This window comes from Rhinolophus sinicus, chromosome 2, assembly GCF_057876585.1.
Source record: "Rhinolophus sinicus isolate RSI-liver-muscle chromosome 2, RSI-T2T, whole genome shotgun sequence".
Taxonomy (NCBI): Eukaryota; Metazoa; Chordata; class Mammalia; order Chiroptera; family Rhinolophidae; genus Rhinolophus; species Rhinolophus sinicus.
The window spans coordinates 114,935,529-114,959,498 of NC_142502.1; the positions used below are offsets into that span (position 1 = coordinate 114,935,529).

Genomic DNA, 23,970 nt, shown 5'->3' on the forward strand with positions numbered 1-23,970 from the left:
GAGGGACTCAAGGTCAAAAGAAACATGAGCTGCTTCCTTTCCTTCTTCCCATGACTGTCCCCTTCCTTTCTTAGTTGAGTCATCTTACTATCTGTCTTAGTTTGTCTGGGCTGCCATGATAATTCTATAGATCGGGGTGGGGTGGGGGTGGGGCTGAGGCGATCGAAATGTATTTCTCAGTTCCGGATCAAGGTGCCAGCTGACCCAGTTTCTGGGGAGGGCTCTCTTCCCGTAGAAGGCCACCTTCTCGCTGGGACCTCACATGAGGGTTGGGGGGTGGACAGAGAGAGGGAGGGAGAGAGAGACAAAGAGGGAGAAAGAGAGAGAAGTGGGGAGAGAGAGGGAGAGAAGGAGAGAGGGAGGGATGGGAAGCAAGCTCTCATCTCTCGCAGGAACACTAATTCCATCATGTCCCCCACACCCCCCATGACCTCATCTAACCCTAATTAGCTCCCAACTCTGTGTCCTGTTACCACCACATTGGGGGTTAGGCTTCAGCCCATGAATTGGGAGGGATGCAATTCAGTCCACAACACTATCCTTTCTGGGGCTCCACTGTCTCAGAAAGCACCTGCAGGGCCTCAGTATATCCCCTTTGCTCTTGGAATAAAAAGAACCTGAATGCACTGGAAGGTTCTTGGGGACCTGCAATCCTACTGTTGTGTAGGAGGGCCCTAGCCTGCCACCAACGTAGCACTGCTGGCTTCCTGGCATGTAGGACAGATCTCACCAGTGCATCGCGGCAGGGAGACAGAATAACATGGGTGCATGTTCAGCCTCTGGCATTTTGTCACAGGTCCGGCATGTTCCTTGTGCATCTGAGGTTATGATGAGTAGCCTGTGCCCACTTGTAGGTCATGTTCACACATAATTGGTGAGGCCTGTGAGGAGGTGCAGGCCAGGCCAGGGCGAGTTCTGGGGCTGTCACTCCTGAGACGCCCGAGCCCTCCCAGCTGTGTCCAGGCTGTGGCTGACCTGGTGTATAAGGTGAAGTCACCTGTGCTCCAGCTCTAGCCCCGAGTTCCCTGGCACCATGGGACGTCTCTCTTTCTAGTCCCGATCTGAAGTTGAGATGCCCTGCTGAGATCCCATCCTTTCTTTCTCCCCTCCTCCTGTCAGCAACGCTTCCCAGGGTTTAGAAGAGACCAGACAAAGTTTTCACTGCTGACCCTCACCGAGACCTGCAGCAGACTCATGAGGTGCTGTTAGATGTCAGACGGCTTGAGTTTGAACCCCAATTCCTTGGGGTGCAGTCTGGGGCAGGCCACTTCCTTCTGAACCTCAGAGACCTCATCTGTCATGTGGGGTGATGGTGTTTTCTTCTCCGGGTTGTCGCGAGAACCAATGGCCTTGTGTGTATGGAGCTCAGTGCCCGGAAGGTGTGGGGGCTCATCGCGCACTCCACTGTCACACGTGGGAGCTGAGGCTCCTGTGTCATTTGTCCAGGGTCCCACAGCAGTTCGTAGCCGAACTGGGGTCTGCGCCCAGCCTGTCTCGTCCCTCTCACAGCACCCCGTCTTTCATCGCTTGCTGTTTCTGCTACGTCCTCACAGCGGGACTCAGCTCACAGGCTTCGTGCACAAACACTTGGTTGCACGTCTCCCGCCCCAGGCACTGAGCTGGCCCTGGAGCAGGATGAGCCCTCAGGACAGTCACTGGATGGGGTGAGTGAGGGTGGAGGCCTGACCCTCTGGGGTGTGAGACAACCGGGAGCCATGTCTGTGGAGGACCTGGAGCCCGACAGGCGGTGACGGGGAGGCCGGAAGCTGTGCCACTGCGCCATGAGCTCAACAGAGCCTCCTCGAATGGAGTTTGACCGGTGGGGTTAGCTGTCACTCAATTGTTGGCTGTCACTAACAATGGTCTGTACTGTCCTTCCTTCTAGTGTGGAATCATTTACTGGCTATTTGGTGGCGTGGTCCGGAATCTCGGAAGCCCAAGACATGTAGCTAAGTGGCTGAAGCCACTTCAGGTATGGCAGGCACCTCAAATGATTTCTTCGTCTGTGGCAAGCCTTAAAGATACTCAGTAACTAGGGGTGTGTGTGTGTGTGCATGTGCAGGAAAATAAAACAGAATTAGTGTCAGCAAGAGTCTTGTTTGGAATGAGAATTTCAAGACTACTTTTTTGTATGTTGCGTTGAGCCTGTCATGTTGTTAGGGGCACATTAGCTGTCACCCGCTTGGATTTCTGTCATCTCCAACTCACCTCTCCCTGTCTCACCAACATCCTTCATGACCTGAGAGGTCTGCAGGTGAGTGGCCACCTGCCCAGCTCATTCCCTTCTGATGTCTGGTAAACTCCAGGAGCAGAAATACACGGGGATGTTTGCAATGACTGAGAGGGGCCACGGGAGCAACGCGAGAGGCATCCAGACCGAAGCCACCTTGGACTTCTCTGCACAGGTGAGGACTGTGGCTGGCGGCCCACAGTCTGGACAGCAGGACACCGCACAGAGCCTGCTGCCCCGCTGTCCCTGTGCAGCTCCACCCTCTGTGTGTGTCCTCTGGGGCGAGGCATGCAGGCTCACACCAACGTGTGCGTGCTTCCGGGGAGGTGGGCGTGCGCGGCCCTTTGACATGTAGGCAGCACCTACTGTGTGCGGGCACTGCTGTCGGCACCTTCCGCGCACTCATTGCCTCAATGCACGTGACAGCCCCGCGAGAACAGCACCGGGGCCACTTTCGTGTCCCTCCTCGCGGTAGCAGGTGAGTGACTGGGAGAGCCGTCGTTGGCATTGTTCATGGTACCAGGTGGCAGGAGGGCACTGTCTGTGCTGCGTCTTCCTTCCCAGCAGCCAGGGCCTCTGTCCCGGCACTGTGCCATGTTCTTCACCTGCACAAAAATTCACAGGACGACCGGAGCAAACATGTCACAGAACCACCTTACTGCAAGAGTTTCCCTTCACTTCTCCTTAATGAAAAATGTGGCTCGAGACCCTCTCACCTGACCTGTGTCATCAACCCATGGCTGGGTGGCAGCCTGTCCCGTGAGTCCTTACTCTGCACACCCCGCCCTCATTCTTTAGCGCCTACTCCTGCTGAGTAAAATGAGCCCCTGTTTACTGATTCCCCCCACCATAGTGTCTTGTTTAATATTGAGGTCCCCAGGGTACCCCCTAGGAACTAGAAAGGAATAAATGCATTTTGAAGTTCTTTCTAGAAATGAGTGTGTGTAAACGTAAGTGTGCAAGCAAGAGTGTGAGTTGTGGGTGTGGCCCTGTGCATGCATGTGGCTCCTCCCGCTGGTCTTCATTGTTACTGAGTGTGTCCCTTCGAGTCTGGGTGTCAGTAGCGGCCTTCCTGACCCCCGGAGGTGCTCAGTGTTTGGAATGGCAGGTTGAGGGGAGGCAGTGTTGGAGGACACCCTGCCTTTCCTCCTGCCTAGTTCACTACAGTAGCCAGGGGTGTCCAAGGTCATGACACTAACGAGAGTGAGGGCTGCCGCCATGAGCCCAGCTCTGCGTCAGACCTGCTCTGTGTCGGGTCCCGTGTTCCCTCACAGCAGTCCCACGAACAGTCAGTGAGCTGCTTCTGTGGATCGAGCTGGGCAGCAGGCTTAGGCCTGCACAGGTCACACTTCTGACTGTTCTGCAGTCTCATAGGAAGATACTACTGTTCCTGTTTTACAGGTGGAGAAACTGAGGCTCACAGAGGTTAAGAAACTGACTGTGGCTATGTAGTTCACGAGCGAGTCTCGGCTTGTGGCGGGACTGCCCTTAGCTTTCCTGCAGTGATGGGTGCTGACCGGACGTCTTTTGGGTTTGGGCTGGCCAAGTTTTTCTCTTCCTAAACCATGGTATTGAGGTCACCGTGCTATCACTAAAGGGGGAAAAAAACTTCACCCACAACTCTTATTTATTTGTCTCTGTTTACAATTATTTTTTCCCCACAAAAACCGTTTTCTGTGTTGGTCCCATTTTCCCCCAACAGCATAAATGATTTAGCCCCCTGGCCACCCACTGTCAGCACGGGAGCTGCAGTAGGAACCATGATGAGGGGACTTTGGTGGCCACTGAGCCTCCCGAGGATGACAGAAAGGGGCTGCACTTCTCCTGCGTGGCGTGTCTTCCCCTTCATTTCCCCTAGGACCGTGAGAGCATATTAGATGAGCCCTCACTCCTTCAAGGACTGTTTCAGCCTCTCCCATTGTTTGGTTATTCATTCCCATGTGTTAGTTGTTTTATTTTTATTTTTGGAGGGGGATTGGCTGGTGGTACGGCTAGTTAAGCAGTAAGAGAGAATTTTATTTTTACACTTGACTCTAAATAATGAAAATAAATGAAGCTAAAATCTCTCAGGCAGAAGCCATCTTAATTTTGAGTGCTTCCAGCAGTGACCGTTCCTCTGGCCTTTGACAAAGAGTCATAATAGGAGCCGATGCACATGGTGTGTGTTACGGAGCTGTGGCTTTAATGCAAGCGTTTGGCTGACGCAAACTTTCCAAGTCAAGTGTTTTTGCCAAAAGTGACAGACCTCCTTTCCCAGAGCGTATCAGAGATTTATGGGGACGAGTGGCCTCCTGTCTCTTCCCCACCCCACCAGACCTTTCCTGCTGGGCCAGTGGCTTTCTGCTACTCTGCTTCCCCTCCCTCAAGGTGTAAGCATCCCCTCACCACACAGGCTGTTGTTGTTTGTTTGTTTGTTTGTCATTGCACCTAGCCTCAGATACCTCCTTTCTTTGTGAAGTCCTGGCTGACCCGTGACAACCAGGGCAGCCTCCGGAGACTTCTCTTAAAAGGACTCAGCGTGTCCCTTTATGTCTCTGGAAAGTCCTGGCACATGTCAGTTTCCCTGTGCAAACATATGTCAGAGCAGGTTTTCTTAGGCTTCAACACTGTATTTCTTGGCCAGAGGGACAGTGGTTCCTATATACTTTAAAATCTGAAACCCGAGCTAATCTTTCATGATCGATAGCTTGTTGGTTTAGTTCAGCCACATCTTCAGTATTATCAGCTCTGGAGAAATGTGCATCTCCCCCAGTTGGCCTGACCTACCCCACGTGCCCAGGATTCAGAGCTGGCAGCTATGGTCAGTTCTTCCTGGATGAGAGGTGTGAGGGTGACCCAGGGGCCGAGCCGAGCTAGGGAGAACCCAGAAGTAAAGGGGAGCATTTCCACTGTGATTCTGTACCAGCTTCCAGAGAGTTCTCAGCAGAGACTTCAAAAACGAAAACCCTGCATTTTCTTCCTGCTCCTTTCTGACCAGTGTTAGTTTGCGACTATTTTGAGCCGGAATCCTGATCACCTTATGGAGACGACCTGGACGGCGTATTCTAAGATTATTTCCCTAAGACAGAGAATCATTTACAAGTGATGTATGTATGAGCCTTCTTGGGAAACCTTTTATTATTATAGTCATCCATCAGGAAAAGAGAGAGGCAGGTTCTGAGCCAGTCATCCAGAGTGTTCACTGACTTATTTCTTTTTACAAAAAAATCAAAAGTGTATGGGCCGAGAGTCTAAGCAGTGGGGGGCACAGGTCCTGGGTGCCCGTTGGTCTTGCTGGCATTGAGCTGTTTTGGTTTTGGGTTCGTTGGTTGCCGTCGGAACAAGAGGCCTTTCTTATGGAGGCAGGGGTGTTTACAGGCCCTGGGAGCAGTGGCGGGCATGAGGAACCAAGCGATTTGTGCCGAAGGGGAGGTGCCTAGCAGACAAAAGGAGACACAGACACGCACTCATCTGACCAGGGGTGGTTGGACGTCCATCCTGTCTTGTGAACCTCGCAGGTGGGGTGCTTGGGGGCGAGGAGCGTGTGGAGAGCTGAATAGGTATCACCACGGCTTTTAGGGGTTTAGGGGTTGGATTATGTAGAAGCCACAGTCTCTGGGCGAAGGAGCTGAGAGAGAAAGAGCTGATAATTGAAGAGTCCTTAGGCATTGAAGCTGGGTGGTGTCAGCGGATAGCATGCGTTATATAGCTCAACATTATAATGGAGAGACCAGGAAGGGGGACGAGTGCCTCAATCCATTGAAAACTGCCACCTTATCTTCCCAAGTGGGCAAGTCACTGAAAAGCGCTTTAACTTGCAGCCATTTTCACAGAGGAGGTGGAGGTGAGCCGTGTGAACCAGAGCGTGGACCTCACAAGCCCAGTCTGGTGACTCTGGCGGTCTCCGCCTTCATTGCGAAGTGCCCCGGGGGTGGGCGGGGCTGTTTCACAGCCGTCCTTGCAACAGCCGAGGCCCTGAAATGCTGCCACAGGGACCCTGTTGCTCTGCTGTTTCTGCAGGAGTTTGTAATCCACACCCCGTGTGAAGACGCCCAGAAGATGTACATCGGAAATGCCACCCACGGGAACTACGCCGCCCTCTTCGCCCAGCTCACCATCGGCGGAAGGTCTCAAGGTCGGTCAACGACACAGAAGTGAGCACTTGGCACTGAAACCCCCCTCACAGGGCTGTGTTGCTGTTGTACAGCACCAGCACTACCTCGCCTCCTGCCTGTGCAGGGCGATAGAGTTTATCGTGCCATTTAGACGTGATGCACTGTTCCGGGCGGTGCAGGCATGGAACGGAGTGAATGTGGGGACCCACGTAATTGTGTGCCACCCAGAAAGTAAATAAAGCTTTCATCACACGAGTGTCTTCAGGGGAGAGCGGTCACCGTGTCTTCACCTTCCTTAGGGCCGCACTGCTTCATTGTTCCCGTCCCTGACGAAAGCGGGAGCTTGTATCCAGGAGTGACCGTGATTGATATGATGCACAAAGAAGGTGAGGCCCCAGCAGACCCCTCCTGCCCTCATCTGCACTTCCTGCCTGCTGCCCACCCCACGCGCGGGCTCCCACCGAGCTCTCCCAAACAGTCAGGAAGGAAGACTGACTGAGGCCTGGCTAGTGTTTCCCGGGGGACTGCTCGGGACCGTCACAGAGTGCCATGTAGGAGTGTGCGTTGGGCTCGTGTCTGCCCAGCCCCTCAGACTTCCTCATGAGGAGGCCCCTGTGCCCTGTGGTGTACCATCCCCTCTCCCCTTGGACCTGGAGGTTCTCAGAGGGCAGGCGGAGGCTCTCCCTCTCCTGTCCTGAGCCACCCGGCCCCTGACAAGTCCTCAGCTTGACTTGGTGGACCACTGTGCCAGGGCTCTTGTACCCCAGACTGAATCTCCTGGTTCTGGAGGTGACAAGTCTGAGATCCAGGAATCGCAGGGTTGGTTCCTTGGAGGGCTGTGGGGGAGGCTGTGTTCCAGGCCTCTGTCCTCGGCTTGTAGGTGGCCAGGCCTTCCTTTTCACCTGGCATTCTCCCCGTGCCTGTGTGTGTGTCTTAATGTCCCCTTCTGTAAGGACCCCAGTGGGTGAGGGCCCACCCTCATGTGCCCATTTTAAAGAGATCGCCTCTGTAAAGACCCTGTTTCCAAACAATTCCCCATTTACACGTACTGGGGGCAGGTCTCCAACATCTGACTGGGGTGGGCACAATTCAACCCATTCCACTCAGTGAAGGCAGCCATACCCGTGGGCTCCACAGGTTGTCCCCAGCCAAGGTCAAGCCAAGAAACAGGTTGGGGAGAGAAAGAAAAAAAGAGAAGAAAGAGGAGAGGCTTGGGGGAGGGAAAAGGACACGCCTTTGTACTCGAGTGGGGCTGCCCAGGAGCAGCAGGGGCTGCACTTCTGAAGCCAGTGTGGGTTTGCCCCTGCAGCTCCACGTTTCTTCTGACCCCTGTAGGTCTGCACGGTGTGGATAATGGGATTTTAATATTTGACAAGGTTCGGGTACCAAGGGACAAACTGCTGGATAAGTGAGTAGTTCTGCGTAAGTCAGGCTTACTGTGCATGTGACCTCACTGCTGCCCACCCCAGGCCTGGCTCGGGGTCCCCGGGGCTGCACGTCACAACCATCCCTGCAGGTTTGCTGGCAACTAAGTGGACAAGGTACATAAGCTAAGAGAAAACACTTACAGTCATCCAAGATGCTGTCACCCAGACATAACGTGTTATACTCAATGTGTAACTCATGAGACTTTTCTCCTTGATGCTGCATCTAAAGAGAGAAATACGTTTGATTTTTTTACTGAATGAGAGCCACTTATTAATTCTATCTTTACATTAAGTTGGTGCAAAAGTAATTGCAGTTTAAAAGGTTAAAAAAATTGCAAAACTGCAATAACTTTTGCATCAACCTAACTTGTATTTTCTGTTTAACATTAGATGTCAAGTGTTTCTGTGCAACAATAAATACACACATATGCGGTCATTGTTTAAGACTGCCACAATAGACTGTTAAATAAACGCTCTATAACTTATGTAATCAATCCCTATTGTTGGGTATTTAGGTTGTTTCCTTTAATTATTTTTTCTTGTTGTTGTTATCATAAACAAAGGGTGTTGTTCCTCCTTTGTGGGTGGTGGGAGGTAAGGCACCACCTTTGAGCCTAGGATCCTAGCTAGCACTACAGGGTGGACACTGAATGTCACGGGTGCCCACTGTCACGTCCCAGCCTCCCTCAGTGCCGTCCAGGTGCTTAGACAATGAGGTGAAGGTGGCTTCTACAGGTGCAGACCAGGGGTTCACGATGCTCCTTGCAGAGGCTCAGAAACACCAGTCACTTTGCTTTTCTCAGCAGCAGTTCATGTGTCGAATAAAAACCCTGAACCACAGTCATATTTAGATCTGTGGAAAGGCCCCAATCAGGCTTGCCCCTGCTTTCCTGCAGCAGATGAATGTCATAGATGCCTAAAGTTTAAGAAAAATGTCGGGGGAACAAACTTAAAATGGACCACATTCTATTTGTTAACTCCCCTCCACCCCCATCCCATGAATTAGTAGGAAATAAAATGAAAACAACAGAAGCTTCTTTGCAACTATCCTCGTGGGTGGTGAAACCCTCGGGCCCCCAGGAGCTGCCAGGGCCGGTGACAGCAGGTCTGAGGTCCAGCCCCTTCCCCAGGGGCCTGCACATTTCTGATCACTTATGGTGGAGACGGGAGGAGGACAGACGCGGCGCTCTCCATTCTCACCCACCCTGATGGGGCCTGGATAGTCCTTCCCCAGAAGCTGGACCCATTCACTGCACTAGAGATCAGAAAATGGATTCCACCGGAAAGATACCTGACAGGGAGCTACCTGGTCTGTAGAAGACATGGATTAACATGGGATATTCTCTGATGAGCCAGATTTCATTTTGAAGCCCCTTCATTGGCTTTAAAGCTGCCTCCACCCCCAGTACTCAGAACAGCAGCAGCTACGCATGTGTTTTGAGGGAGAAGTCCCACTTTGGGGCCACTGGTTTGTCACTTGATCAAAAATGGGCCAGTAAATAGACATACAGATTTGGTGAAATCCCTATGAAAATCCTAGCTACCTTTATTTGCAGCAATTGAGAAACTGATCCTAAAATTCATATGGAAATGCACGAGAGGCAGCATAGCCCAACAATCTTGATAAAGAAGAACCAAGTGGGAGGACCACGCTTCTGGTTTGAAAACGTACTACAGACCTACAGTAACCAAGGCAATGTGGCACTGGCATCAGGACATGACTATGGACAATGAAATAAGACAGAGAGTCTAGAAATAAATCCTTATGTTTATGATCAATTGATACTCAAGGGTGACAAGACAATTTAATGGGAAAAGACCCATGTTTTCAACAAATGGTGCTGGACGACTGGACGTCTACATGCAAAAGTATAAAGTTGGACCTTTACCTCATACTATATACAAAAATTAACTCAAAATGGATCACAGCTCTAAATGTAATTTATTATTAGATGTGATGCCCAAAAGCACAGCAACCAAAGAAAAGAAATAGATACATTGGACTTCATCCAAATTAAAAAAAAACTTTTGTGCTTCAAAGGACATCATGAAGAATGTGAAAAGACAATCCTCAGAATGGGAGAAGATAATAACAGTCTAGTATCCAGAACACAGAAAGAACTATTATAGTTCAACAATATAAAAGACAGATGACCCAATCGAAAATGGGCACACATCTGAATAGACATTTCTCCAAAGACCTACCCATGGCTAATAAGCACATGAAAAGATGCTACCCGTCATTGTCATTAGGGAAATGCCAATCAAAACCACAGTGAGATACTGCCTCACACCTACTCCAGTGGCTGTGATAAAAGAGACAGATGATGGCAAGTGTTGGCACTGCCAGTGGGATGTGACATGGTCTTACCGATTTGGAAAAGACTGGCAGTTCTTCCAAACTTGGAAGTTCTCATGTGACCCAGTGAGCTTACTCGTGGGTATGCATGAAAACATTGTCCAAAAGAGAATGGAAAACACATGTCCACACAAAAATTTGTACACAAGTGTTCACCACACAATTATTCTTGACAGCCAAAAAATGGAAGCAACCCAAATGCCCATCAGCTGTGGAATGGATACCCAAATGTGGTCCATCCACACAGTGGACTATTATTCAGCCATAAGAAAAGAATGAAGCCACTGCGAGCATGAACCTCAAAAACAATGTGCTAAGTGAGGAGAGCTGGACTCGTGAGCCACTGATGAGAAGTGTCCAGAACGGACAAGTCTGTAGACACAGAAAGTCGCTCAATGGTCGCTGGGGCCTGGAGGGTCAAAAGTATGGCACGGGGTTTCTTTTAGGGGTGATGAGGTGTTTTGGGATCAGACAGTGGTGATGGCTGCACAACTTAGTGAATATATGAGGCCTGACAATTAAGTTCGCGAACTCATCCTAGAAAATGTGCTACACACCTCATTGCTGAAATCACTACAGTCACCTTTGAGGTACTCCCCTTGGGAAGCTGTGCACCGATGCCAGCGCTTAGTCCACCCTTCGAAGCAATTTTGGAACTCTCTTTCTGGAATGGCCATCAGAGCTGTCATCATATTACCCTTAATGTCCTGAATGTCATCATAATGTCTTCCTTTCAATATTTCCTTTATCTTCGGGTAAAGAAAGGAGTCATTGGGGGATAGGTCAGGTGAGCTGGGAGGGTGTTCCAATACAGTTATGTGTTTACTGGCTAAAAACTCCCTCACAGACAGTGCCGTGTGAGCTGGTGCATTGTCGTGATGCAAGAGCCATGAATTGCTGGTGAAAAGTTCAGGTTATTTTTGTCTAACTTTTCCACGCAGTCTTTTCAGCACTTCCAAATAGTAAACTTGGTTAACTGTTTGTCCAGTTGGCACAAATTCATAATGAATAATCCCTCTGATACCAAAAAAGGTGAGCAACATTGTTGCAACAAGTTCACAAACTTAAATATCAGACCTGTACTAAACACTGAATTGTAGGCTTTGAAAGGGAGAGTTTTATGGTATGTGAATTAGACTCAACAAAGTGGCTTGCAGGGCAGACTTCACACTCAGGTTCCAGTGTCCGTTTGACACTGCGGTCCTCACACCTGTCTTTGTCAGGGGCCAGAAAACCTGCTTTTCCCTTTGTCGGTCCCTTCTGAGGAGGCCCTTCCCCGCCCCCCTGCTGTCGCCTTTGGGAAGCTGCAGGGTGTGGGACCCATGATACTTCCCTGTGTGGGCAGGTGGGGCTTCCTGAGCTCAGTGCTGCTGGTGCTGTGATCTTCTTTTGTGTTAACCCCGCCTGTCTCTGCACTGGCCTGTCTCCCCTCCCCCACAGGTTCGGTTCCGTGGGTCCAGATGGGCAGTACCGTTCCCCTATCAAGAATAAGGGTGCAAGATTCAATGCGATGCTGGCTACACTGACCCCTTCGAGATTGGCAGTGACCTTCCAAGCTCTGGGAGCCATGAAGGTAGTGCATGCTGGTTTTACTGTACCTCACTGTTCATTTTCTGTGTGTCCCCAGGGCGGGTCGCACTGCGGGGGGCTGCGCTGTTCATTCCCTGCATGTCCAAGGGTGGGTAGTGCAGCCGGGGGCCATGCTTCCTGAGCCACAGTTGGTGTAATGTGCTGGGTTACTGCGTACAGACTAGGGGTGCAGTTGGCCACACATAGGGATCATTCCTGCATCGTCTTACTTCGGGGTCCCATCCAGCTGCAGCCCAGATGTGTACTACTGATCACGGTGGGTGGGACACAGGCATTGTGGTGACAGAGCCACCAAAGATGACCCTGGGAGAATGGGTGGCCCAGAGCAAGCCGGTCTGCTGGAAAAGCAGCTCAGAGCTGCCTGGTGTGGCTCAGGGGCATGTCTTGGCGAATTCACTGGGGAGCGCCAATGCTCACTGGGCCATTTTGGGGTGTGCCCTCAGCACCAGAGGCAGGAGTCCCCGAGGCCATCTCTGCCCTCCTCACCCACCCTCCCATATATTGGTTTGTAAAGAGCAGCCAGGCAAGAAAGTTCTGGAAGGCCCCTGGCCCGTCAGTGCTGTGTTCTCTGGGCCTTCCCCATCTGTCTGAGGGAGAAGCCTGCTTTAAGGTGGAAGAAAACGTAAGATACCCGTGAATACACATTTGTGGCTTAATCCAGCATTTCTGTCAATAAGGAGTATATTTTATTCCCGACTCCAGCCCTGATGTCAGCTCACAGGCGTCTGAATAGCAGGAACAGCCTTAGCTCATGTCTCCCAGGTCTGTGCCGTTCCCAGGAAGCCTGCCTGACACCAGCTTCCCTTCCCGCCAGTGGGCACAGCTGTGACGCTGAGAGCACGCTCAGTGCTGGCCAACGACCTAGTGCCTGCTGTGGGGACGGCGCCCTGGGCCTGTGTTCCAGGGGCCCTCACAGGGTCAGGTGGGTGTGCAGTGCTGAGGTCCCATGTGAAGGGGGACTCAGCTGGGCCCCTTGGCTGGACCGGCTGAGGGGTGACAAGGTCCCCAGAGAAGCTTGTGACACAGGTGCCTGTGTGGCTTCAAAGTGCTGAGGAAAGCACTTCTTCAAATCTGTCATAGAAGCCTTATCAGGACTCCAGACAGGTGAAAGGAGAGAAGCCAGGGGAGCCTAGAATTGTACCATAGAGAAGATAGAACAGAAATCGGGTCCAGGGTCACGTGAAGCCATGACAGCCGTCCCTGTGTGGTGGCCCGCTCATCACAGTGGCCTTTGGAGTCCCTGTGAGGACAGCGCTGGGTGACTGTGAAAGCACATGCTCGCTGGTGGGGTGGAGGTGGCGTGGGTGACAGTGCCTGTGGACAGTGGGCACCCACAGCCCTATCGGCTCATCCAGGCAGGTGGTGGTGGAGTCCTGTGGGCTGCGTGGGGACATGTGGGCGGTGGGGACTTCTAGGGAAGAGTGACGCTCAGCATCGCCAGATCTGGGCAGTAGGGCAGGCGCAGCAACAGGAGGCAGAGTCGGTGACATTTAAAAGGTAATCCTTCCCCATTCTGCTGGGCATCACCGAGGGGCCAGCCCCTGTCGATCCCAGAGGGTCTTGGGGGACCACACGGGCTTGATTCCTTGTTGGGTATCTGACGTGCGTACTTTGTTCCTGGCGATGTATCACCCTCTTCATGACCATGGGCTCTGAAAGTGAAGCCCTGGGTGGCAGTCTCAGCCTGGACGTGCCCAGAAGTGGGGCTGTGGGTGAATCAGCAGCCTTCTGTCTCAGTTTCTTGCTCTGTGAAATGGGCCTTCTGCTGGTGGTGAGGGGATGTGTGCCACGCTGACACCAGGCAAATGCTCAGTAGCTCAGAGCTCATACTGAGGGGATAGCTGCTGTCGCCTCTGCTAATATTAGGAAGACAGGAGTTGGCTGTAGGAAAGACCAAGTGGGCATTTCCATGAAACAAATGCCTGGAATACTGACCTCCAGCTGGCAAGTCGATCTGACACGTTTGTACAGGCCCACGATGTCCCTCAGACTCCTGAGTATCTGAAGCAAAACAAGTGACCCCCAGTTGGCACCAGCCCTGCCTGGGAGGCAGATTTGCAGGTGCCAGGGTGACCCCTGGCAGAGCCTGGTGGGCCTGGACCCTGCATAGTTGGCCCTGACCACTGTGACCTCATTGCCAGCATCTGGACACAAGTGATGTCACCAGCCCGCCTGGCAGCGCCTACGGCCCAAACACATGATGGGGGAAACCTGAGCCCGTCCTGCTGTTCTGCTCTCGCTGGTGAGTACGGAACGGATCCCTTTCTCTGACGTGCATTCCTTGTGTATTAGAAAACTGTCACCATGGCTCCCCACGGTGACATTCGGTCAAGGCTGAGCAGGCAGGGTCCTTTGAAACGTTGCCCAGATGTCTTACTTTCATCGTCATCTCTCATGTCCATGGCGTTTCTCAGTACTTTCAGATTTTTCTCTTAAAGGCTTGCCATAATAGCTGTCCTCTGATTTATGTCCAAACTGTCAAATTAGGTGATTAGCAGGAGCAAAAGGAACGGGAAACAATGATGATTGGCAGGGGTGAGAGGTGGGGGCAAGTGGGGAAGCGGGGCGGCCTCTACAAAGGAGGAAGGAGGCTGGGGGGGGGGGGGTCACTGAGTTTGGGAGTCCAAGTGGAGGGAGGGAGTGTGAAATGTAAAGAGGCATATCTAGCGACTGTTTTGTGTTGGTTTTGCATGGATGTAACATTGGAGCATAAGACCAGCTGGTCCCCACTCTCAGGAGTTGCCCTCGTCTTTCAAAGTAGGTGTTTCTGAAGACCTGTGTTTCTGATTCAGCAGGTCTGGGGTGAGGCGGAGAATGTGCTTTCTGCACAGTTCCTGGGTGGCGCTGGTGCTACTGGTGGGGACTGTGCTTGGAGAAGCCCTGCCCAGAGCAGGTGAATACAGTTCTATATTCCCGGCGTCATCCCAGCCACCTGTCACCTCTGTGGCCTCCCAGAGCCTCCAGGGCCAAGGCCCCAGTTCTCTCCCAGTCACCAGCACCTTCCCTGACCTGTGACCCTGTCCCCTTCTCACAGGCCACCAAGCCCACCTCCACCTTTCCGTGGCTTGTTTTCACGTCCACTCAGAGCTCAGACAAGTGTCCCTTCAGAACGTTCACAGCCGGCACGCGCTCCTGACATGTTCCTTCCCGAGGCAGTGCACCCCCTCCTAGCTTCATCATTAGGGTGATGACAGTACATGGTGCAGCTGTCACCCTGCTAACTGAGAAGCTCCCGGCAGCCAGGGCCCATGCTCAGTCCAGCTTCCCACATGGTGCCAGCACATAGTAGGTGCACAGCAAATAGTCCGTGAGGGAATGAATGCGGATGAGTCAGAAATCACATGGGAGGTACCCGGCAGGGCTCTTAGCACAGACATGTGCTTGTGCTCCCCACCCCCCCGGCCGTTCCCAGGGGACTGGGAAGAAGGACGTTGCTGCCTCTTCTGTGTCTGTGCGCTCCCCCCCGTTCCCCCATGAGCCATGGGCTTTCCATCTTCCTTCAGCTCTATTGTCCTGTCCAGGCCACTGTCCTTTGTGTTGGCTTTGTATGCTCCTGTTTGCTCACAGCGCTGTGCGGGGGCCTGTGCTCACCTGTTTGCAGGTGGGACCGAGGCCCTGCTGGTCAGGGAGCTGACCCTGGGGGTGTGCACCTCCCACAGCACAGCAGTGACACACAGGGAACACACTGCAGGATCTGTGTGTTGATCACAGGCCTATGGGGTGTGGGAGGCGAAGACACTCCCCACCCGGTCTGGACTCGGGGTGTGGCGATGATGTCCCCCCAGCAGGCTGCTGGCAAGCGCCTTCTTCTCTCATCTCGTTGAGCAAGATGGTCAGTCGGCTCTTTCCTGTGTCACCAGCTTGGCCGCTCTGCCGTGTGCCTGGTGACATCTCAGTGGTGAGGGGATGCTCAGATCTTCCCTGGGGCTGGACGGTCGTCCAGGGCAACCTGGGGCCCAGCTGGAAGGTCTTTGGGCCTCCCAGGCCACGGAACACCCTGCAGAGGACAGGTGCCAGGGGTTGTGTGACTGTTCTGCCCGGCGAGGCCACCATTCCCAGCTGTGGGCCTGATGGTGATGGCCCCCCAGGGACAGGCTTGGGGTCTGTGGCTGCTGTGACCTGGGGCTTAACTTCAGTTGCTGTGAGCTTTAGTTTTCTCATTGCTAAAAACGAGGCAAAATAAATAAATAAATGAATAAATAACCGTCTCATGGAAGCATTGTGACAATTCAATGAGTTAATGTCTTTTTGCCACCATCAGCACCACAACTATTATGAGCAGGTAATATTTGTTGAGCCCTTACTATGAGCCATGCCTGTAATAAGTGCTTTACAGGTGTTAACTCATTTCCATTACTATACCCATATGTCTTACATATGGGGAAACTGAGGCATGAGGAAATAAAGGGATTTGCCTGAGGTGGGCACTGTGGTCCTTGTGAAGGAAGTACATGGCCCCATGTTGTGTAGACAAGATTGATGTGTAGGCATTACCGAGAGAGAGAACGCGCGTGCGCGAGAGAGTGAGCGAGTGAGCGAGAGAAAGTGCAGAGGGAAGAGGGAATGGGGCGGCCCGTCCGCACGCGAGTGCATGGATGCGGGAGGTGCTGGGTTACTTGGTGTACAGCTTTGAGTTGTGGAAGGCCATGGGCTGGCCCGTGAGTCCCCAGGTAGGAAGCACGGCACCTGGGCGTCCACCAGGGCTGCCGCTGCTGGGAGCCTGTCCCCGTGTCCAGTGCCAACCCAGGCAAGGAGCAGGTACCCCATGTGGTGTGGTCAGGTGACATGAGGGGCATCAGCAGGCATGAGAACAGATGGAATGTGTGCCTGCTCCAGACTCCACAGTGAGGCTGTGACGAGCTTGACTCTGGAATTGGCCTCTGGATTTGCGTCCTGCGTCCATGGCCCAGGCAAGTTATGGAACCTAAAGTCACGACAGCACTTCCTCACAGAGCTGTTGGAGCACCTGAGTGAGTCTGCCCGTGGGCGCCTTGTACCTGTGCCTGCTGTATAAATCCTCAGTACGTGCAGGCTGTTACTGTCATCACAAGGGATGTACACACTTGTATGGTCACGTTCAGGTGCGCTGATGGTTACATGACACGTGAGGTTGTGAGGGGAACAAGTAGGGTTTACGTCACATGCTCACCTCTCGTTGGAAGTGGCTGCTCGGAGCTGAGGGTGGGGAATTATGAGGCTGAGTCTGGATGCAGCCGAAAAGTGGCTGCAGTCATAGTCAGCCGTGTGTGCGGGGAGGGAGCAGTGGGTTTGTGCTGCGTGGCTGTCCTCCTGGGGTTCAGGGAAGGACACATGGCCTTGAGAGGAGAGGAGAGAGACTGAAATACCACCTTAGAGTGAAAAGGTTGCAGTATGTAAGATGGGCCAGCTTTTCTGATCTCCTGGGGCTGAGGGGAGAGCGAAGGGAAGGAACTAGTTTCAGGTGGGACACTCAGGACTCACAATAGACACACGGCCTTTTCTGACATTGGGGAGCATGGTTGGACATGAAAAAGGGTCTGTGGAAGGTGGTAGAGTCCACTTTTTCAAGAAAGTCTCTCCCCCTATTGGAGACCTTTCTAAGACCTGACTGTAAATGTTCATGGAGAATTAGAACAAAGAGAAGGTCAGGGCGTCTGAGTCTCCTTCGGAAGCAGAGGTGGCCCTTTAACCCATAGGGCCGTGGCGGTGCAGTGACGCGGGCCTGCCCTGTGCTGGGTGAGGCTGTGTCCCTGCCACCCCTGCTCTTGCTGTGGAGCGTCCCCTTCACCCAGACTCTGACTCACCCCTGAGATGTCCCCAGCATCACTGCTCTCACTCTGCCGTCTGGCTCCTGCGTCAGTCTGTGCATGTGTGCTTCAGTCACTGGTGGCAGCAGGGGATGGCCAGCTTGTATGAATGTGACAACCTACCTACCTGGGTGACCATGAACCTTTTCTCTGAGGTGAAGCTCACTCAGTCCCCTTAAATGAATGACCTCAATTTCTGTGGCTACCACAATAAAACTATCAGGTTTTTGTTTTAATTCTTGCTAGGAGGTCACCTACTTTTATTTTGTTCAAGAATCATTTTATGTTCATCTCTTATTCTTGTCACTTAGATTGATCCCATTTTTATCATTATTAACAGAACATTTAGTGGGCCGAGAGCATGTCTTTTTATTCTGTCTTAGCACAGAGCCTCGTAGGGCACTAAATGTCATGGAAGTGTTTTTACTCTTCTATCCATCCATCCACCATCCACCCACCCATTCACCCATTCATTCATCATTCACCCACCCTCCCACCCACCATCCACCCACCCACCCACCCATCCACCATCTAGCTACCCATCCAGCCACTCATCCCATTATAAAGACTCTGAACATAGGGTGATTAGATCGTGTATGATTTAGTAGTTAATGAGGAGCTATGGAATGTTCTAGAGAACAACAGTCACCTACCTGATGGACACCATATGTTAGAAAAATTCCCCAGGCAGGAATGTGTAAGGAGAGCCCAGAGGCACCCACCATCTTCCAGGTGGATTAATGGGTGGATGGTAGATGGTGGTGGGTGGATGGATGGGTGGCCCTCTCCCAGTGGTGAGGGCTGAGTAAGGAGCGTCCCCATGGGCCTTGTGCCCGACGGCTCGGTGAGAGAACTGGATTGAATGGGTTGGGCAGAGAGGGAAACACTGGTAGTGAGCACAGTGAGGCTTCTGCGCCTCAAACGGGGGCACAACGGAGGGTGGAGTGAGGCAGGTATGGGTCCCCAAGAGTAATGTCTTGGAAAGTTGACTGATGTTTATTCTGTTGACACTTTTGTGACATGGCCAGTCTTCTGTTCTCATGGAGGCTCATCCTGTGTTGGTTGTATGTTTTTTTAGATGCATTATGTATGCTTTGAGGAAGCAGGTTCACACAACTCATCTCCTACTGGGGTTGACGTTATTCTTTCTTTAGTGTATCCACACACAGACACACACACACACACACACACTCACACACACTCACACTCACACACATGGAGAGCAGAGCAGCAGGATTTGCTCGAGGCTGGACAAGTCCCACCAGGTGAAGGCTTTGGCCTGAGCCATCCTCAGAGGGGCCATCTGTGAAGTAGTTTGGTTTTCTGGTGGAGAGACTTCCCGAGGCTGACCACCAGAGGGCAGCAAATACCAGCAATGACTGGCCGACGGTTTTTCCTTGTATTTACTTCTGAACTTAAGGAGTGGTGGTGGAGGGGTTTGCTGTTCTCATCAGTTTGGCTTCTTCTCAGCAGGGACTGTTGATTTCACAGAGTGGTCAATCTAAGGAGAATGGGGCTACATCAGCCAGGGACTTGTCTGGGTCAAGACCAAGACTGAATAGGATGTGGTGTTATCTTGATGACTTTTCAGGATGTACTTTGACTCACAAATGTCTAAGTTTGCAGCGTTTTGGGTGGGTGTAAAAATGGTTAAATTTTTTTTGTGTGCATGGTGTTTCCATGGCAGTTATTTACACTTTCTCTCTCTTTTTTAATTTATTGGGGTGACAATTGTTAGTAAAATTACATAGATTTCAGGTGTACAATTCTGTATTACATCATCTATAAATCCCATTGTGTGTTCACCACCCAGAGTCAGTTCTCCTTCCATCACCATATATTTGATCCCCCTAACCCTCATCTCCCACCCCCCTCCCCCCTTACCCTCTGGTAACCACTAAACTATTGTCTGTGCCTATGAGTTTTTGTTTCTCATTTGTTTGTCTTGTTCTTTTGCTGTTTTTGGTTTATATACCACATATCAATGAAAGCATATGGTTCTCTGCTTTTTCTGTCTGACTTATTTCGCTCAGCATTACACTCTCAAGATCCATCCATGTTGTCACAAATGTTCCTATATCATCTTTTCTTACTGCCGAATAGTATTCCATTGTGTATATATGCCACAACTTCTTTATCCATTCATCTATCGAAGGACATTTTGGTTGTTTCCATGTCTTGGCCACCGTAAACAAAGCTGCAGTGAACATTGGAGCACACGTGTCTTTATGGATAAATGTTTTCAGATTTTTTGGGTAGATACCCAGGAGAGGGATTGCTGGGTCATATGGTAATTCTATTCGTAATTTTTTGAGGAACCTCCACACTGCCTTCCAGAGCGGCTGCACCAGTCTGCATTCCCACCAGCAGTGTATGAGGGTTCCTTTTTCTCCACAGCCTCTTCAATACTTGTTACTATTTGTCTTGTTGATGATAGCCATTCTGACTGGGGTGAGGTGATATCTTATTGTGGTTTTTATTTACATTTCTCTGATAATTAGTGATGTTGAGCATTTTTTCATATGTCTATTTGCCATTTGTATGTCCTCTTTGGAGAAATGTCTCTTCAGGTCCTCTGCCCATTTTTCAGTTGGGTTGTTTGTTTTTTTGTTGTTGAGTTGCATGAGTTCCTTGTATAGTCTGGATATTAGCCCCTTATCGGAGGCGCTGTTTGCAAAAATCTTTTCCCATTCAGTTGGTGGCCTCTTTATTTTGTTGATGGTTTCTTTTGCTGTGCAGAAGCTTTTAAGTTTCATATAGTCCCATTCGTTTATTTTAGCTTTTACTTCCATTGCCTTTGGAGTCAAATTCATAAAATGCTCTTTGAACCCAAGGTCCATAAGTTTAGTATACCTATGTTTTCTTCTATGCAGTGTATTGTGTCAGGTCTTATGCTTAAGTCTTTGATCCATTTTGAATTAATTTTGGTACATGGTGACAGATAGCAGTCCAGTTTCATTCTTTTGCACGTGGCTATCCAGTTCTCCCAGCAACATTTATTGAAGAGGCTGTCTTTCCTCCATTGCATGTTTTTAGCTTCTTTGTCAAAAATTATCTGACCATATTTATGTGGTTTTATTTCTGGGTTCTCAATTATATTCCATTGGTCTATGTGTCTGTTTTTCTGCCAATACCATGCTGTTTTGGTGATTGTAGCCCTGTAGTACAAGCTAAAGCCAGGGAGTGTGATACGTCCAGTATTTTTCTTTATTCTTAAGATTGCTTTGGCTATTCGGGGTCTTTTGTGGTTCCAAACAAATCTCATGATTTTTTTGTTCTATTTCTTTAAAAAATGCCATTGGGATTTTGATGGGGATTGCATTAAATCTGTGTATTGCTTTGGGTAATATGCCCATTTTAACTATGTTGATTCTTCCAATCCATGAGCACGGAATGTCTTTCCATTTCTTTGTGTCTTCTTCAATTTCTTTCAAAAATGTCTTACAGTTTTCAGCATATAGGTCCTTCACATCCTTGGTTAAGTTTATTCCTAGGTATTTTATTCTTTTTGCTGCAATTGCAAAAGGAATTGTTTTTTGTATTTCTTTTTCTGAGATTTCATTGTTAGTTTATAGGAAAGCAATGGACTTTTGTACGTTGATTTTGTAGCCAGCAACTTTACTGTATTCGTTGATTGTTTCTAGTAGCTTTTTGGTGGAGTCTTTAGGGTTTTCTATATATAGCATCATGTCATCTGCAAAGAGTGACAATTTAACTTCTTCATTCCCAATTTGGATGCCTTTTATTTCTCTCTCTTGACTGATTGCTCTGGCAAGGACTTCCAACACTATGTTGAAAAGCAGAGGTGATAGGGGACAGCCCTGTCATGTTCCTGAACGTAGAGCAAAGGGCTTCAGTTTTTCACCATTAATTATGAGATTAGCTGAGGGCTTGTCATATATGGCCTTTATTATGTTAAGGTATTTTCCTTCTATACCTATTTTATTAAGTGTTTTAATCATAAATAGATGTTATATCTTGTCAAATGCTTTTTCCTCATCAATTGATATAATCATATGATTTTAGTCCTTTATTTTGTTTATGTGATGTAATACATTGATGGATTTGCGGATGTTGAACCATCCTTGTGCCCCGGGGATGACCCCGCTTGGTCGTGATGAATAATCTTTTTAATGCATTGTTGTATTCTATTTGCTAGAATTTTGTTTAGGATTTTTGCATCGGTATTCATCAGAGATATTGGTCTGCAGTTTTCTTTTTTTGTGCTGTCCTTACCAGGTTTTGGTATCAGGGTAATGTTGGCCTCATAAAATGAGTTAGGGAGTACTGTCTCTTCTTCAATTTTTTGGAAGAGTTTGAGCAGGATTGGTATTAGATCCTCTTTGAAGGTTTGGTAGAATTCACTAGTGAAGCCATCTTGTCCCGGACTTTTGCTTTTGGGAAGGTTTTGGATGACTGATTCAATTTTGTTACTGGTGATCGGTCTGTTTAGATTTTCCAGTTCTTCATGGTTCAGCCCTGGCAGGCTATATGTTTCTAAGAACTTGTCCATTTCTTCTAGGTTATTGAATTTGATGGCAGATAGTCCTTCATAGTATTCTTGGATGATCCTTTGTATTTCTGTGGTGTCCGTGATTACTTCCCTTTTTCGTTTCTGATTTTGTTAATTAGTGTCTTGTCTCTTTTTATCTTAGTGAGTCTAGCCAAGGGTTTGTCAATTTTGTTAATCTTTTCAAAGAACCAGCTCTTTGTCACATTAATTTTTTTCTATTGTCTTTTTGTTCTCTATTTCATTTAGCTCTGCTCTGATTTTTGTTATTTCCTTTCTTCTGCTGACCTTGGGTTTCACTTGTTCTTCCTTTTCTAGTTCTTTAAGGTGTAACGTGAGGTTATTTATTTGGGATTTTTCTTGTTTCTTGAGATAGGCCTGTAATGATATAAATTTCCCTCTTAAAACTGCTTTCGCTGCATCCCCAAAATTTTGGTAGGACGTATTTTCATTGTCATTTGTTTCTATGTATCTTTTGATCTCTACTCTAATTTCTTCCTTGACCCAGTCATTCTTTAAAAGTATGTTGTTTAATCTCCATGTATTTGTGTTTTTTCCCTGCTTTCTTTTTGCAGTTGGTATCCAGTTTCAAAGCCTTGTGATCAGAGAATATGCTTGGTATGATTTCAATCTTCTTAAATTTGCTGAGGCTGATTTTATGTCCCACTATATCGTCTATCCTTGAGAATGTTCCGTATACACTAGAAAAGAATGTATAGTCTGATGTTTTAGGATGAAGTGCTCTATAAATGTCAATTATGTCCATTTTATCTAATGTGTCATTTAGGGCTGCTATTTCGTTATTTATTTTTTGTTTGGATGACCTATCCATAGCTGTCAATGATGTATTTAAGTTCCCTAGTATAATTGTGTTTTGGTCAATTTCTCCCTTTAGTTTTGTTAGTCATTGCTTGGTATATTTTGGTGCTCCCTGATTGGGGGCATAAATATTGATGACTGTTATGTCTTCTTGTTGTATAGTCCCCTTTACCATTATGAAATGTTCATCTTTGTCTCTTGTTATCTTTTTCACCCTGAAGTCTGTTTCATCGGATATCATGATGGCTACACCTGATTTTCTCTGGGTACCATTTGCTTGGCGAGTCAATTTCCACCCTTTCACTTTGAGTCTATGCTTGTCCTTGTAGCTGAGATGCGTCTCTTGGAGACAGCATATGGTTGGATTTAGTTTTTTGACCCAATCTGCTACTCTGTGCCTTTTTATTGGTGAGTTCAGTACATTTACATTTAGGGTGATTATTGATATGTGAGGATTTCCTGTTATTGTATCTTTAGTTTTCTGGTAAGGCTGTGTCTCCATTGCTTCTTTGCCTTTTTGTTGTTGTCTATTATTTCTGTGTGGTGGTATTCTATGATGTTTCCTTCTGTTTCTTCTTTTATTACAGTATATATTTCAGTTCTGGATTTCTTTTTTGAGTGTTTACTCTTAAGTTTATGTAAAAGAGAGTTTGATATTTAGAGTATTCCACTTTCTTCAGCACGCTTACTTTCTCCATTCCCATATTTCGGTTCAGGCCCTTACTCTCCCCCTTTTTATGTTTTGGTTGCCACAAATTGTCCCTGTTGATGGTGGTCAAATAGCCTCCTTTAGTATTTCTTGTAGTGCAGGTCGTGTATTAGAAAATTCCCTCAGCTTCTATATGTCTGGAAAGGTCTTTATTCCTCCTTCATATCTAAAGTATATCTTTGCTGGATGTATTATTCTTGGCTCATAATTTCTCTCTTTCAATAGTTTGAATATTTGATTCCACTCCCTCCTGGCTTGTAGAGTTTCTGCTGAAAAATCTGCTGATAATCTAATCGTCTTCCCTTTGTAGGTTACCGTCTTCTTTTCTCTGGCTGCCTTGCGGATTCTTTCTTTGTCGTTGATTTTAGACAGCTTCAATACAATGTGCCTTGGAGTAGTCCTGTTGGGATTGAGGTAATCAGGTGCTCTATTTGCTTCTTGGATTC

At 49.1% G+C, this 23,970-nt stretch overlaps 1 protein-coding gene across 1 annotated transcript in view; it reads left to right on the forward strand.

Annotated features, from left to right (window-relative positions):
* ACOXL (acyl-CoA oxidase like) overlaps positions 1-23,970 on the forward strand; it is a 183,541-nt gene that overhangs the window by 25,725 nt on the left and 133,846 nt on the right. Inside the window, exons 4-9 of the mRNA XM_088796342.1 lie at positions 1,886-1,972; positions 2,307-2,405; positions 6,230-6,344; positions 6,624-6,710; positions 7,660-7,732; positions 11,551-11,683. Coding sequence (XP_088652468.1) covers positions 1,886-1,972; positions 2,307-2,405; positions 6,230-6,344; positions 6,624-6,710; positions 7,660-7,732; positions 11,551-11,683 — 594 coding nt within the window. The remainder of the gene's footprint in view (positions 1-1,885; positions 1,973-2,306; positions 2,406-6,229; positions 6,345-6,623; positions 6,711-7,659; positions 7,733-11,550; positions 11,684-23,970) is intronic.